We start from the raw sequence: 12,712 nt of genomic DNA, 5'->3' as shown, positions 1-12,712 counted from the left end.
TGGTCTCAGGTGAAGGCGAATGCGCTCTCTAAAAGTATTCTTAAAACATAGGGATAGAATTTCCATTTGCATTAAGAGACCAACAAAGACAAAACACCAAAAAAAAAAAAAAAATGAAAACAATAAAAAGTAAGAAAGAGGTTGTCTTGCACATACAATGTGCCACACTTCATCAGTTTATGACTCTCAGATTGATAATTAATGTAGCAATTTAGGATATACTAAATTGACTAAACACATTCAATTCGAATTCCCTAGTTTTTTTTTCCAAAGAAAAAAACGAACTTTTTTTATAAGAAGTAAAAAAAGTTACATGCAGATGAGTTAACATTCTAAAATGTCTGCCTAATAAAAGGCCAGCCTCCTCTAGAGAGGATCCTCAACACACCTACCTCGTGCTGCCCAGAAGTAAAAACACAATCCCTCGGCCTAGACAGCCGAAACCAAAGGGTGAAAACATAGTCCAGATGACCCAGATCCAGCTGGGCCTCCTTTCAAAAGGAAAACAACCCAGCTGATCCATACCCAAGTATCATAAACACAACAGCTCAACAAAAACGGAGCATCAATGTATCTGAAAGTAGTAAAATAAACAGGAGTTTTTTAGACTAGTGCTACTAGATTTCCATGAAAAAAACAACAGAAAGAACTCTAGAGCAACTAGCAAAAAGAAAAGCTATGCATATGGAGGGAGATCCGACACACGGATCTGTTCCTGGATCTGCTCAGTTATTCTCCACGAGCCCAGATCTTGTTGTAGACCTGCCTTAGAAAGCCCATCTGCGACCTCATTGAATTCCCTGTATATATGTTCAATGGAGAAGACATTAAACTGCTGTTTTAAAGATTGTATTTCTTCTAAAAGGGGCAACAACATATAATTCTGACATCTGAATTTCCCAATGACCCAATTTATAACATTCAAAGAGTCTCCATAAATCTGAATGGTGTGGATGTTTTTTTGGATGAGCCAACAAAGCAGAAGTTTTAAGGCAGAGAGTTCGGCAAAGTTGTTTGATCCCGTTCCAGTTCCAACCGCAGCCTTGAGAGTGTGAGCATTATTAATGTGAATGCATATCCCAGCACCCGTAATGTTATTTTGAGCAGCACCGTCGAAAAAAGCCCACGGGATCCCTTCCCGAATATTTGGTGCTGTTCTCTGATTTCGATTGTTTTGCTCCTCATTCAAGGGAATGCTATCAAAAATGGCGATGCTTTGAATGGCCACTGCAGCCACGGGAGATAACTTTTCTCTAAAAATGCTACGATTTCTTGCAAGCCAAACACCCCAGCAGATGATGGGGGGCAAATTCCTCAAGTTCCTCTCCTGAAAATGATTCCACCAGTATTCCCAGGTTGCATTTAAATCGACCCCTTCCCATCTTAGTTTTACATTCAGGAGCCTTTCTGCCTCTATCCAAATCTGTTTTGTGAACGGACATAGCAAGAAAAGATGGTCAATGGTTTCTTCATCCGCGAAACATAGAGGGCATCTTCCTGGTCCCTATTTAAACCGAGCTTGCAGAACATCCCAGGAAGGGATTTTATGGTTTAAAGCACACCAGAAAAAAAATCCTAGATTTTTTTGGGCATTTTAGCTTAAACAAAGGTTTTGACCACCAAACAGGAGGAGCCCAACCTTTATTCTTCACCAAAAAGATATAGCCAGCCTTTGGGGAATAAAGTCCTGATTCAGCATGTTCCCAGACCAGAGAATCTGGCCTATCCATAATTCTGACATTTGATCTTCTCAACTCCTGAATATAACGCTGCCAATCATCTCGCCAAAAGACATTTAGACCAATATCCTCTCCAGTCTTCCAGGCCTGGCCCCAAATAGAAGTCTGCTCCATACTAGCTATCTGATTTAAACTTTTTATACCCATGCCCTCCAGATGAGTAATCAGTTCCGGGGAAAGGGCAAAATCTTCACTGCAACCTACCCAAGGGTCTCTGCCAATCCTCAGACTTTCTCCATTCCCAACTCTCCATGCCAAACCTTGTTCAATTACCTTAAAAGCCTCCGAAGTGGCTTTCCAAATGACTGAGCAATTCCTCCCTTTCTTATTAGGCCTTCTTATCCAATCTTCAATCGGGATGGGATCAATGTATTTCCTTTTTACCACCTTCGTCCAAAGATTCTCCATTGTTATGATTCTCCATCCTGATTTAGCAGCTAGAGCCTGGCTAAAATCTACAAGATTTTTTAGCCCCCAACCTCCCCAATCTTTTGGCCTTGCGATTTTGTCCCATGCCACCCATGGGAGAACAGACTCTTCCTTGGACCCCGACCAAAGAAATCTACTGCAAAGCTGCTTTATTTTGTGGAGGATTCCTTTGGGTATCCATGTCAAGGCTGCCCAGAAAACTGGTATAGCCTGCAGTACTGAATTCACCAAAGTGAGTCTTCCAGCCCTCGACAGCCATTTGAAACTCCAATGGGCAATTTTTTGTTCAATCTTTGCTACTAACCAATTCCAGTCCTGCTTCCTGTAGGAGGTTGGCTTGAGCCAAAACCCAAGGTATTTAAAGGGCTGCTCCATATTACATGTTCCAAAGGGCAGCTGAGTCTCAATTGCTGTCTCCTCTTGCCTACTGAAACCCTCAAAAATCAGCTGAGACTTTCTGTCATTTATTTTAAGTCCTGTTGCTTTTAGAAACAGATCAAGTATAGACTTTAGCTCTAATATTTCAGATATATTCCCATTTGTAAACAACAGAATGTCATCAACGAAAAGCAGATGGGTGATGAAAAGGTTAACAGCAACTTCCAAACCTTTGATCAAACCTGAACTTTTAGCCTTTGAGATAAGCCTACTTAGACCTTCTGCCGCAAGGAGGAAGAGCAGAGGGGAAAGCGGGCACCCTTGGCGAAGTCCTCTTTGGCTCTTGAAGAAATGGGAAGCAGCTCCATTTATCAGAACAGCAAAATTTACATTTGTGATGCATCCCATGATCCATCTAATGAAACCTGCTTGAAAACCAAGGTGCATCAAAAGCATCTTGAGATATGTCCAATTGACCCTGTCATAAGCTTTGGCTAGATCAATTTTAAGCACTGCCCCCTTCTTATTTGCCTGCCTGAGACTGTGTATTGTTTCTTGTGCTACTCCAATAGCCTCATGGATCTGCCTCCCGTTTAGGAAGCCAAATTGTTCCTTTGAGATATAGCAGGATAGGATAGGTTTCAGGCGTACCGCAATAATCTTTGCTATAATCTTGTAGATGGTATTGCATAGAGAGATAGGCCTGAAATCTTCAAAGGAGCCAGGATCCTCTTTTTTCGGAATGAGGGCAATGAAAGTTGCATTGAACGGCCCATATATTTCTCCTTTAATTCTAGACTCCTCCACCACCTCAGAAAGTTCTGCCCCAATGGATTCAAAGAAATGAGTGAAAAGTTCTATGGACCAGCCATCAGGTCCAGGACTTTTGTCTTTTGCCATGGACTTTATAACACTCTCAACCTCCTCTTTTGTCACCTCTCTAAAGAGGTCTTCTGCCTCCTCCTCCTCCACAAAACGAGGAAAGGCCTGAGCAGTTCTGATGATTTCTGGTAAATTAATATCCCCCGGATCAGCAAAGAGGGACTGAAAGTGATCTTTCCCCATAGCAGACAGATCTTCGAACGAAGATGCCTCCCTACCTTCCGAGTCCCTCAGCTTCCAAATAGTGTTTGCATTCCTCCTCCCTTTTGCATAGTTGTGGAAAAATTTTGTATTTTCATCCCCTGCTTTTAGCCAGATAGCTCTGCTTTTCAACCTCCACTCTTCTTCTTTATCCAATAAAATCTTCGCCCTCTTCTTTTCCAACTCCAAAATTTTCTCTTTAGATTCCAAAGATGCATAGGCGTCAGCCTCTGGTTCTTCCAGAACCCTCAAGGCTTCATCAATGCTTACTAAATCTTCAGATTGTTTCCTCCTCCTTTCAGAGGCCCAGACAATGGTTGCTTTCTTCAACCTTTTTAAATTTTCCATGAACCTCCCAGCTTTGCTCCCCTCAAGGTCAGGTCTCGGGTGCCTCCAAGTTTCATGGAAAAGCTTTATGTAAGATTCCTCCTGGAGCCAGAGAGCATTGAATTTGAAAGGCGAGGCCGGCTTATGAGGGGGCTTTGAGAACTCAAGGAGAATGGGGAAGTGATCTGAAATTCCACCTTCCCCTACCCACTGCCTGAATAACGGAACCAGAGATGCCAATCTCTCGCTGATGAGGAACCTATCCAACCTTTTAGCAATTCTATGCTCCCCAGTCCTCCTGTTTCTCCAAGTAGGTTTAGCTTTTATGATGTTTACATCAATCAGCTGATGAGACAAAAGAGCATTTGTAAAGAAATCCGTCAAAGGATCCTCCCTTGCAAGAGGTCCCCAGGCTTCCGAAGTTCCCATGGAAAAATTAAGGTCTCCTCCAATGATGAGATTCTTGTCCTGTACCAAACTTTTGGAGAGAAACTCATTCCAGAACGTTGCCCTTCCTTGACATGGTCCATAGACATTTACAATTGTCAGAGGGAAATCAAACTCTGATGATACAACCTCCATTCCCAGGACATTTTGGAGTCCCCATGAGGATAGCACTTTCAACTTTCCTTTTTTGAAACCCATAGCAATACCTCCCGAGTGACCAGAGGCATCTGCAGCCATGAAAACCCATCCCGGGAGAAGGGAGCAGAGAGCTGCTTCAACTTCCATACTCTTTCCTAAAGTCTCCTGGAGGAAAACAATATCAGGGTTGCAGCGAGAAATAAGGTCTTTTAGAGCTAGTTTTTTAGGTTTACTAGCTAAACCCCTACAGTTCCAAGAGAGGCAGATCATTTGATAACCGTCTCAGGGGGTTTTGCTGCTCTAAGCGCCCCAGGGATTGTCATCTGTTTCCCATCAGCAACATCAAAAATTGCTTTTTCCTGAGTAATGTGTAATCTCGATTTTCTACCTCTGCTCTTTTTTGTGTGGCATTTTGGAGTTTCTAACCCTAATCCTCCTACCGGTTCCATGACCTCATTCGGGACAATCGGTTTTTTGCTAGAGGATCTCAGGTTATAGGGCCGTGATACAGAGCTAGGTTCACCACCAGTCTTCAAAGGGGGAAAGTCCTCACCACCCAGATTTATGGAGACTGACTCAATAGAAAGGTTATCAATTTTTTTCATCACATCGTTACATGTGTTCAAAACAGAAAGCCCCCCAATACAAGAATCAGATATAATAGAGGAATGCTTTAAAGCTGTGGACGGCATACCCGATTGATTGCAGTTTGTTTCGACATTCGGCTCCATGGTGGTGTCCTCCATCGGCTGATTGTTTGCAAGATCCATCGGCTCTCCTTCCTCCTTGGAAAAAACTGCCTCTGTCTGATGAGAATGGTCCTCCCCGTGAGTCCCCGCGCGCACAGGCTCCTCTACCTGAGTCTCATCCTGCCCTATAGGCTCTTCCCAGCCCTCTGTCTCCTTTTGAAACCTCCTCCTTCGTCTTCCCAGCGGGCAATCACGCGCCAAATGACCATATTCGTGGCAACAGTGACAGCGAAACGGGAGATGTTCGTAATCGAGTTTCTGCTCAATTCTGTAATCCTTATAACGAAGAGGAATAGATTTTGCTAGGCCCTCCTTTGGATTGAGTTTAACCAGAATCCGTGCCACCCTTTTCTCAAAGGTTTGTAGGTAGGATCTATCTGCATCCAGATAAGTCCCCAACACATTCCCAATCGACCTGAAGACCGAGTCCGCCCAGAGGTATGGGGGAAGATTTGGTATTCTTACCCAAACCGGAAATTCGTCCATCCTTTCTGTTTCAGCATCAAACAGAGGCGTCCATCTCTTGAAAAAAACCGGCCTATTCCCATATGCCCAATTCTGACCTTCGACCCACTCCATAGCCTCCTTACAGTCGAATTTGACCATAAACCAACCCTTGACCAGCGCATTTGATTTGAAGGTGGCCGCCATCGAACCCGCCCACTGATTCTCCGCCCAACGCCTAAAGGCTACACCTGAAACAGGCTGACCTCTAATTCTGCCCACCAGCGTGACCCCATCCACATCTAAAACATCCTCAACCTGCATATCCATCCCCAGAACCACCTCTTCAAACTCCCTTGTCTTTAAAGGTTTTGATTTCTTGCGTTTCCCCCCTAATCTTCTAACATCAGATGTCTCGAACTTGTCTCCAGGCTCCTGAGATTGTTCTTCATACCTCCTTCGGTCTCCATTATCCGCTCCTTCTGCATGCTCGATCCTATTACTTGTCTGGGTCTCGACAAGCCCTTCAATCGGACTGCCACTATTCCTTTCCCCGGCAAGAACATGAGGCAAACCGGGGCTTTCACCCAAAATATGCCTGACTTCTCTGGCCGCTTCCCCTACTTTCGGCCCCAAAAAACCCTGATCCAAATTTTTAGGGAACAGGTCCCTATTGACCGCACACTGCTGTGAACTCTTCCCAGATTCGATTCCAGAGGATTTTATACCCCCAACAGGTCTCCAGACACCGACATTTTGAACCGAGTTTATAATATCTTCTAAACCCCCAGATGGGGAGAAAATTTTTGAAGGGGATGGTAACTTACCAGACTGCGGATGAGTGCCCTCGTCTTCCCATGATGGCTTCGTGTCAAAGGTGGAGCCTTTTACAGCTTCTTTCCCAGGAGTTCCCAACAACCCCGACAGGTCCCAACTTGCTTCCGACAGAACTTTGACATAACTTGTGGCTCTGGTTGTATCCCCCACGCCCGCAGCAACTCCTGACCCTTCTTTCTTCTTGCCAAACGACTCTCCCAGAGCCTGTGCAGCAAACTCCCTTCCCCAAACGGTTATCAGGTCTTCCGGAGAGGGTTCCAGCTCCAACGCTTCGCTCGAGTTTACCATTGTTTTGGTTTTGACCGGGAATATAGCCTTCCAACCACAGCCCGAGACAGTCGCTTGGTAAACCGCTTACAGCTTATGCTCTTAGGGTTGCAGCTGGCCAGAACAGTGAAAACTTCCACGAAAATTACTGAAAGGTTAAAAGTATTGAAACCGCCCCCGTGACCAGGTAAAGCAAAATCAACAAACCGCCGTTTGAAAAGGGGTTTTTCCTTCCTAGCTGTCGCCATCGGCTTCCCACCACGCTGAGTACTGTACTTTCGCCAGCGCTGCCTTCGCCGTACCTGCGTGTCGCCTGCGGAAGCCTGCTCTACCTAGGCCTAGGGCCTAGGGCTTCAGGAACGAAACCCTCCTCTGCCATCCTCCCTGCATTTTTTATTATCTTACATCCTAAAGAGTTTTCATGCAGCCGATGAGGCACTCCTCTTGGGAATCGTGCAAGAAAATAGGAGCTTTTCTTATTATTTAGGAGCTAATTTCCTCAAGAATTGTACAAGGAAATAGGAGGCGTAGGAGGCCTAGATTTGGTAAGTATTTTCTAGAGCAGACTCAGGAGGAAGATATCGATATTGCAGTGTGGGTTGAGCTTCAAGGATTGAAGTTTTCATTGTAATAGATCAATGTCCTCATCTGATATAATAAAAACAGAGGAGAGATTTTTCCCAGTTGGGTTTCTGACTAAAAAATGTATAAATTGTGATTGAATGATTGTATGTGTTTCTATTGTATGTTTTCCTTTCCACGAATTGAGTAGAAGAAATTTGTGTCTATTGATCTCAGTCTGATTTCATTAACAGCTGCAAATTCCAAGCTATTTCTAAAAAAACCCCTTGGTACCCCACATCTCCTCCACCTCCAAAATACCTACAATATATTGGCTCTACTTCTTACAATTTAAAAACCCCTTTATGAATGTGCATGATAATATGTTGATTGAAAAGGTGATTCCCCTATGGTTAGTTGGGGGTGTGACTCACACAGTTTAGTGTAAGTGAGCTCTTCACTCTATTTTTCCCAACACTTCGTGTCATCCATCATTGACTCGAAGACCAAGAACTCTCCTAATTCTAGACATTGTGATGCTAGAAGAAGAGGAATGTCCAAAGAACAAACCATTAAACAATCCATACCCTGTCCATAGTGCACAAGTGCAAAGGAAACTGCCAATCAGGATAGGTAAATGTTCAACCAAAGCATACCTCTAAAATTCCAACAAATGTGGAAGCTTTAGTTAAATCAGACATGCATCATACATGAAAACCCCCAATGGAAAATTAAGGAAGAATTTCAAGACTAGGTTGCAAACTTGGGAATTTCGAAGTCCTTTGACATGAAATTCTTTCATGCCATGGAGTTTTATTAGCTTGTTAAAACTCTCATTATTTTCTTTTCCATGGAGAATAAGGGGCAGTAAGAATCAAAAACTTTGGATAAGATTCATAGACTAGAAGCTAATTTATAGTGCTATGCAAGGTGGCTTTCAGATTAAGCTTTAAGGTTTGCTTGGAGATGAAAAAAATGTAATAAAAGCTTTGAGAACTTATGGATCTTAGGGAATGAGCACTAATCCAAAAATGATTAAAGATAAGAATATACCAAAGTTAACTAGCAAAGCTAAAGCTGCAATGTTCTCCTATGACCAAGTAGCCCTTCTCAACGAACTCACTCTTGTTTATGTCATTTACTAAATTTCTTTAGGCTGCTATCAACGTGTTTATATGTTTGTTTTATATTATCATACATATAAATCTATCATTTTGTATCTCTATATATGTCAACTTCAATTAGATTATTATAAACATTTTGACTATGCTTTTAAAGAGTGGTTGATTTCCTAAATAGAAATTTTCAACCTGCCATAAAAATTAATTTACTTATGTCATATTAATATACATTGCTAGGCAAGATTTTTTTTGGAAGATGTAGGTTTCATTGGCCCCACTCATTGGTATAGTCATAACTCTTCTCCTTTATGGTGATGATATTATACTTTTTGGTAAGGATCCATGATGATCTTGGGAAAAAATTAAGTATCCTCCAATATTTTGCTTCAAGATGAGTATGGTTGTTAATATTGACAATATTAAAGTCATGATAATTAAATACAAAATCATCGCATATGATACTTTCATATATATGAAAACAACTACTTGGAGAAATTTCATACAAATATTTTTGAATCAATATCTGTCACAAGCTCAATTGGAATTATATGATTGAGAAAAGGATAAATGGAGGATGGGAAGCTTACTATCAATTTGAAAACAATTGTAAGTCAATAGATCATCATATATGGAATCAACAAATAAATAAATAAACTCCTCTTTGAGACCATCATCACGCATGTTATTTTATATGGACATGAGGTTTGGGATTGTAGTATCTCCAAATAATTATGTAGTAAGATATAACATATCCAAAAGTAGTTTATAACCTACAATCTCAAAATTAAAATAATTACTCCTTGTCATATCCTCCTTATTGATTCAAATCTTCCCCCCATTGATATTATGGTTATGATTAGGTATCTTATGTATACGAAGAAGTTAAACAACATGGAAGCCAAGAGGTTTCTTAAAATTGCTTCTAATTCTAGCTAAAACCCCCATTTTTGACTCAAGTAGAGTTGTCATAAGGATGTCTAGCCTTGGGTAGACCATTGGAGGAAAAGTTTGCAAAATAAGGATAACATTAAAATTATTATTACTTCAAAATTTAAGGAGAAATGGAGGGGTGTTAAAGTGATAGAGGGAAAAAGGAAACTAAAAGATTATAAGGAGGTGGTCAACCTTAATCTCGAAAATAAAAATTATCTCTCTATCTTAACTAATGTTAAGAAAAGAATGAACATTGCTAAAATAAGAACACATTCTCATGAGCTCCATGGTGAAAGTGAGAATTGGTCAATTTTGAAACCCTAGTGGGATGAAAGAGTTTGCCATCTTTTGAACACTAAGAGGGTTGAAGATGAAAACCACTTTCTCTCATATTGCCTATGTTATACTCACTTTCAATCTAATTTTCAAAACATTTGTCACACTGCCAACCTTCTTGACCTTTTAATTCAACAAAAGTATGATGATCTTGGAACGCTTCTCTTAACATTTTTCAAGCATATAAAAGAAAGTAATCTATAATACTTACTAAATACTAAATTAAACTGGTATATAAAATATATTATTAGTACCTGCATAAGGCAAAGACTATAGCAATAGATTCATAGTTGACTTTGTATTAATAATACCCACTAATGCTTTGTCTATAAATATTCACCTATTTCCTGATGTAAGCCAAAATATATATATATATATATATATATATATATAATTTTGTATCATTCTATTGGTTAAAATAATTGAAGACTTATTGCATAATTGAATTGAAAACAAAGGAAAAGACTATAAAAAAGTAATCTATAATACTTACTAAATACTAATTAAACTGATATATAAAATATATTATTAGTGTCTGTATACTAAATTAAACTGGTATATAAAATATATTATTAGTACCTGCATAAGGCAAAGACTATAGCAATAGATTCATAGTTGACTTTGTATTAATAATACCCACTAATGCTTTGTCTATAAATATTCACCTATTTCCTGATGTAAGCCAAAATATATATATATATATATATATATATATAATTTTGTATCATTCTATTGGTTAAAATAATTGAAGACTTATTGCATAATTGAATTGAAAACAAAGGAAAAGACTATAAAAAAGTAATCTATAATACTTACTAAATACTAATTAAACTGATATATAAAATATATTATTAGTGTCTGTAGAAGGCAAATACTATAGCAATAGATTCATAGTTGACTTTGTTTTAATAATGCCTAGTAATGCTTTGTCTATAAATATTTACCTATTTCCTGATGTAAGACATTAGGTGTATATATATATATATATATATATATATATATATATATATATATATATATATATATATATATATATATATATATATAGATATATATATTTATATATATGATTTTGTATCATTCTATTGGTTAAATTAATTGAAGGCTTATTGCATAATTGAATTGAAAACAAAAAAAAGATAAAAATAATAATAATAGAAAACTCAGCATAATAATATTATATATTCTTATTATTAATGCAGTATATGACATATATTTATTTTACTTTTATTAGTTGCACAATATTAATAATTAATATATATGAAATGGTATGAATATATTATCCTATAATAGTGCCAATACTTAATTTACAATTGCTAACAACTAATGAATTTTCTCTTCATATATTTTAAATCTCCATTTACTTTTAAAATTAACAATTCTCTTTGATAGATTCTATGAATAAATATTTTTTTACTTATTTCAATTATCTTTTAACAAATAATTCTCTTACTTAATTCTATTAAATTTAATTATTCATTATATATTTTCTAGCCAACACTAAATTATTGTACCACATTTATTTTTCATATACACTTACTAAATATAAAATTAAACCAAATCAAATTAATACATAAAATTTCCTAGTTATTTATCATATACATTTAATAAATACTAAATTAAACTAAATGAATACATAAAATTTCTTATACACTTAATACTAAATTAATACATGATTTTTCAATGAGAATTTCATTTTTTGATTTATGTTAGGTAATTTAATTTTCAATTTTTTTTTTAATTTATAATAGGGAATCCGCAACATTACTGGTCTTTTAGAAAATTTTATTTTCCTTGCATTTCACACTTTATATTGTTAATCAATTATTTTGATAAAAAATTGCACTGGCTTTTTAATTTTATGAAAAATTGTTTTGACTTCCTAATTTTGAGGAAACTGAATTAATAAAATTGAGAAGAAAAAATATTGTTTTAACTAAATTATTAAAATTTTGTTTTTAAAAGAAATTAATTTTATTTAAAATTATTTTATAGTTTTAAAATTTATTATTTAAAATAATTTTAATGAGCAATATTGAGTACCAATCACATCTTCAGCAAATTCTTTTACAGGATTGTAATGAACTCCCAAACCTCAGGCCTTCGATTTAAATGTAGTGCAAATATTTGTATATAATTTATTTATTTATTTATTTAATTTGTACATAGATTTCTATTAATCCAACAACAAATCACCTCGTTATGCTTAGGATTATTGTGGAGGAATGCTGCAATGATAAATTCAATCTCTTTTGTTGCTTTGTGGACTTTATAAAGGCTTTCGATACGGTTCCTAGAAACAACCTTTGGAACAGATTAGAAGAGCTAAAGGTTCCTTTTGAGGGTAGAGCTACCGCTATAAGGTTATACGAAAATGTAATTGTCAAGTTAAAGAGCAATGAGGGGTGGTCAAAAGATATTAAGTGTAATATTGGAGTTAAACAAGGTTGCCCCTATCCCCTGCCCTATTTGGCATTTACATTGACCAGCTAGAAGGTTGTTTAGAGGAAGAAGGATGTGTTGGCATGATTTTAGCTGGGATAGTCATCATCCTTCTTCTCTACGCTGACGATATTGTTCTTCTCGCAAGGTGCCCATCTGATCTTGATAAGCAACTTATACTTCTTAAGGATTTTTGCTCTACAATGGGTATGATTGTTAACACTAAAAAAACAAAAGTTATGATTATCAAATCCAAGAAGGACACTTACGCTAATTTTATGTATGACAATAGTAACTTGGAGGAAGTGTCTTCCTACAAGTACCTAGGAATTGATATTCAATACAAGCTCAACTGGAACTATAGCATTGAGAAAAGGATTAATGGGGGATGGAAAGCTTATTTTGGTCTTGAAAATAATTGTAAAATGACAAACCTCGTAATGTGGGATAGAAAGAAGTTCCTCTTTGAAACTTTAGTCAC

The 12,712-nt window shown here is 37.7% G+C and overlaps 1 protein-coding gene across 1 annotated transcript; it reads right to left on the bottom strand.

The window, feature by feature from the left end:
• Positions 1 to 477: 477 nt before the first annotated feature.
• LOC149198170 (uncharacterized) lies at positions 478 to 6,859 on the bottom strand. Its single transcript, XM_089408946.1, has 2 exons — positions 5,236 to 6,859; positions 478 to 800 (listed from the first exon to the last, which is right to left on the bottom strand). The coding sequence occupies exons 1-2, from the start codon at positions 6,857 to 6,859 to the stop codon at positions 730 to 732; spliced, it is 1,695 nt and encodes a 564-aa protein (XP_089265072.1). The 3' UTR covers positions 478 to 729.
• Between the last annotated feature and the right edge of the window lie 5,853 nt (positions 6,860 to 12,712).

Source organism: Pinus tabuliformis, chromosome 2_2 (assembly GCF_031772625.1).
Source record: "Pinus tabuliformis cultivar Carrire ecotype Pingquan chromosome 2_2, CPIR1, whole genome shotgun sequence".
In the NCBI taxonomy this organism is placed as follows: Eukaryota; Viridiplantae; Streptophyta; class Pinopsida; order Pinales; family Pinaceae; genus Pinus; species Pinus tabuliformis.
This window is presented reverse-complemented; position numbering and strand designations above follow the sequence as displayed.